The 4,606-nt window shown below is 33.8% G+C and overlaps 1 protein-coding gene across 1 annotated transcript; it reads left to right on the top strand.

The window, feature by feature from the left end:
- Nucleotides 1-417: 417 nt before the first annotated feature.
- Nucleotides 418-910, top strand: LOC125191620 (uncharacterized). The gene has a single exon (XM_048089012.2). The coding sequence runs from the start codon at nt 473-475 to the stop codon at nt 842-844; it is 372 nt and encodes a 123-aa protein (XP_047944969.1). The 5' UTR covers nt 418-472; the 3' UTR covers nt 845-910.
- The last annotated feature ends 3,696 nt before the right edge of the window (nt 911-4,606 follow it).

Raw genomic sequence — 4,606 nt, 5'->3', positions numbered from 1 at the left:
ATTCTAGACAATACTAATCAAACTCAACTCTCGGGGAAAGAAAAAAACTAATGCTCCTTATATAATGAAACAAAAACCCCAGTTTTCTTATATGATGAAACGAAATTCTAGAACAAGCATCTCATAATAATTAACCTACAGTCCAAACTCAACTAAAACACACACCCACACACATTATCACAAATCAATCACACATATACAAATCCATAGGATCATTCAATAATGTCTAAAAAAATAGTAAAATTAAAAAATAAAAATCATGGTAGTCCTCCTCATGATGAGCCTAACATACATTGTTGGTCCCCCCCAGTCCTTTTGCATGGGGAAAGAAAGTAGGGTATCTTCTATTGGCAACTCACAATTTTTTGTTATATTAGTACAATATACAACCCCATTTTTTCCCCTAACCCTAACTAACTGATATTTCTCTCTCTCTCTCTCTCTCTCTCTCTCTCTCTCTCTCTAATGATCAATGGAACAAGATCATCAAGAAATGCAGCTACTCTCCTACTCCAGCACCCCACAATATCCTCTTCCATGGCCGAGCCAAAGCCCCTCAGTGGACCTCCAGCTGTCGATAAGCGTGGGGGGGCCCTCGGTGGAGGCACTGAAGAGGGAGGCAGCGGAGCAGATTAGGCTGGCGGGCATGGAGAAGGCGTACGCGGAGCACGTGATGGAGATGAGTCGGAGGGAGATGGAGGTGGCGCAGACGGAGTTTATGAGGGCGCGGAGTCTGTGGGAGAGGGCGAGGGAGGAGGTCCAGAGGGCCCACAAGTTGAGAGAGAGAGCAGCAGCCATGGAGATCACATGTCTCTCCTGCAGGCACAAGTTTAGGCCTAATTGATCTCTCTCTTCATTTTCATACTACTACTAATAAATAACAATATATTTCCTCTTTTATTTACCAAAATATGTATATATCGGGTTTTTATCCATGCAAAACTAGATCTAAATAGAAAAACGCAGAACAAAATAATATAGAGGGTATTTTAGGTCATTTTAATAAAGAATGACTTAAAATGATCCAACAATGACATCAAACACAGATTTTATAAAATGATTTAAAAATGAATAGTAATGACATTCTGTGTTTTTGGATAGTTATTGACCATCAGATCGCCTAATCTTAAGGCCACGATTTGGGCTCATTTCTGGATTTAGATGTATTCTTGTTTGGATCAAAATCCTATATATATCTATCTATCTTGTAGTGTCAAATATTGGGATTGGGAGGGTTCATGATGAATTCAAATGATTAAGATATATGGGTTTGATTTACATATTTCACCAGGTAAAGCTATGATTTTTCCTTCTTCAAACTATGATTCTTCCTTCTTCAAATTCCTAATAGGTCTTTTCTTCTTTTGCCTTTATTTTATGCATGAAAATCTGGATTTTATGTAGGCAGTACTGATTAATCTTGTAGATGAAAAACCTAGCTTATAGTACAAATGTTGGATCCGAATTTTGCTTAATCAATTAATTTAATTTCACTGAGTGCGATTTCAAGTAAGGTGACTGTTACAGCTTAATTCCATCAAACAAATTTGTCATCACTAGGATTTGATGGCGGATATTCAAAAGAAATTGTGTGGTTCTAGGGCCTCATCCCCAGAAATTGAGAGTATAAATGAATATTGAGAGTTGGGATGCATTATATAAATTTCATGAAGAATCTTACCATGATTAAAAAAAAATTATTATTCAAATGAATAATCACCTCAGATTTGTGCAGGATATCATATAATGTAGTCTTTGAGGTCATATCACATCCCAAAACAAAATACTACTAGTAGATTAGTATATTTTATTTCGAACCCTTGTTGGAATTAATTAAGATCATTACCAAAATTTAGAACGCAATCTATACATGGACTACACTACACCATTCTCTGAAAGAAACATATTATTATACGAAAAAACCAACTACAAAATTTAATATACTGAATCAAGGGTTTTGGGATATTCTAAACTTCCAATTTATCTTAATAAATAGTGGATTAACCTATATCTTTTAACCTAGAGCGAACTAGATTAAAAATCAAATGTTATTTGTAAAATATTTACTGACTACAAATTGAGTATTACGTAGTAAACAAATGTGGTGTGTACAAAGTCTTAAAAGTTCTAGTGATAACAACATATAGATATGTGATGGTCATAGTCAATTTTTCAGAGATACATTCGAAAAAGGCAAATAAATCAGCACAAAAAGTAAACACCAATTTAATTTACAAAAAGACAGCATAGCTGTACACAATTGCTATGCATTCAGCTTTTTTATTCACCCAAAAACCAAACATGAAACACCCACTATTCATGTCTGCGATCCTACACTGAATAAGAAGACGACGTTTATGTGATAAAATGATAAATTTTACTAAAACCATCTACCATATCTATCCGACTTTCTTTCCATCTATATACTCATATCATTTGATGACATAATGACATGATCCATGTTTCTCTAAATCTTCTTTCTTACATAGCTACCTAGTTACAAACAAATTAATACTACTACTCATTTATATTTGGCTTCAATGTTAATGTATAGCTGAAGTTGATTGTTGATTTTGTGTTTTTATGGTTGGTCAACGCGTGAGCAGATTTCATAACTTCAAGACTTTTGAATTCACTTGATCCTAATAGTACTTCATTTATTGTGTTCAGATCAGCTATACTTTAGTTCCAGGTTAATTGAATATGCATGCTAATCGAAGAATTGTTATTTTTATCAGGTTATAAAATTTTATTCATAGTCCTAAAAATTGAGTCCTTTATATATTTTCATCCCAATGAATTTTTCGAAAAGTTAAAAAAGGTCACTCGGGCTGAAAGTTCCATTTGCAAGATCCCAGATGTGAGCCTTTCAATGCCTAAAATATTCTACCGTAAGAAGATATTCGAACTTGCACTACGTACCAAAAACTTAAGTTCCATTTATATAGAAACGAAATTACTTGCATTGATTTTTTTATTTTATTTTTTGAAAAGTAACTGCACATAGGACGCAAAAGAGAGTGTTCAAAGTGTTGGTAGTATATTTACAGACGTATTGTATTGCATTAAAAATACCAGCAGGACTTTATACTTATATGGAAATAATTATAACTCACTTTTGTTCTGATTTGTTTAAAAAGATCTTCAATTTCAATCATTTGTAATTTGAATTTAATTTACTTTTTATATAACATAAAATTGTTAACAAAGATGCATTTATCTACTTTATTTTTCCGTTAACACATGAATTTATCATTAAAATGAGATACCTAAGTCAAGAAGACTGTGAGATTTGTCCTAAACTGAGCCAGCAACTGCACAGAATGACTAACTTAGACCTTAGCTCTATCAATCGTAGTAATTTATTTCAACATTTACTCTTCAATAGTAACACAATCTATATAACTTACTAAGAAAAGTTGCACACCCAAACAAAAAGTCACACCCTTCTAGTGAAAACAGGTGCCTTGGGAATTTAACTCATGACAAAGATTTCAGATGTTTACATATTTGGATGTATTCCTATTGTTTTTACTGCCTCTGATCAAGGAATAGTTAGTGTACATGACCATATATACACAGTAAATTTCCAAAAAACAGAAAAAGGAAAAGTAGCAGAAATAAGTTTCAAGAGTGATATTGATTCATTAATTTCAACTATTTTAGAAGATGTGCAGAAAGCATCATGGCAGAGATCACTTTTGAAGGTGAGTATGAAAGTTTCATCTTTTTGTGGGACTCAAACACTGACAATCTGGAAATGGCTTTGCACTGGCAATTTTATACATATTTCAACAGTAATGGAGTGGGTTGCTTTTATCATTGCCCACAAATAAGTGTACATACCATAAAGTGATTCATTATTCACTCCAAATCTTCAATTATTATTGCTCTTGTCTTGTTCCTGCTGGCCGGCTTCATGTGGGATGTTGCTACTACTTCCCTCAAGTCCCCATCGCGCCCATGTCCGTTCTAAACGCATACAAGTCTCGTCTCCCACCTCTGATTTTAGTGCAAGGCACAAAGACTGGGAAAATACATTTGCTTGACAGAAGTAGAAGAGAAAACAACATAAAACCTCAAAGAACACAAACCGGGCCCTTGAGACAGGTCTCATCAACGCATGAAACAACATAACGAACATAAATGTCGTGGAGAAACCCAATACAATTAGTCCCAATTCATTTAGTCCCACCTGCTTGTCTTCAAATATAATATCGTATGCCACTTTACTGAAATTTTTTCCTAAACATAAAACCGACAAAAAACAAACAAACATGAAAATAGCATGTTAGCTTGAATTGGCAAACTTAGCTTCTTCTCTTGATAAATCATAAGAGTCGAGTTGGTTCTAATTGTCATGTTATGTAACACATTATCCACCTTGAACTTATAGTGAGCCTGTGCTAATCACAGGTTATCACAGATACTGCATGTATGTATATACTAAGACGTTTATTTTTGGCATACAACATTGATAGATGTAAAAATTTAGGCTAATCTACCACATATTTTGATGGAGTGAATATTTTTTAAGTTGTTGGATAGTGTAACTCATGAAAATACTTAATCATATGTATTGTGATTCAATCTATCAGTCAAAGTA

The sequence above is a fragment of the Salvia hispanica genome, chromosome 4 (assembly GCF_029641045.1).
Source record: "Salvia hispanica isolate PSC_SH4W2 chromosome 4, Shi_PSC_v1, whole genome shotgun sequence".
In the NCBI taxonomy this organism is placed as follows: Eukaryota; Viridiplantae; Streptophyta; class Magnoliopsida; order Lamiales; family Lamiaceae; genus Salvia; species Salvia hispanica.
Note: the sequence above shows the minus strand (reverse complement) of the source record. Positions and strands in the feature narration are given on the sequence as shown.

Bases quoted from the DNA above. Each gene is read 5' to 3' on its own strand.
- LOC125191620 (XM_048089012.2), top strand. From the start codon at position 473: ATGGAACAAGATCATCAAGAAATGCAGCTACTCTCCTACTCCAGCACC.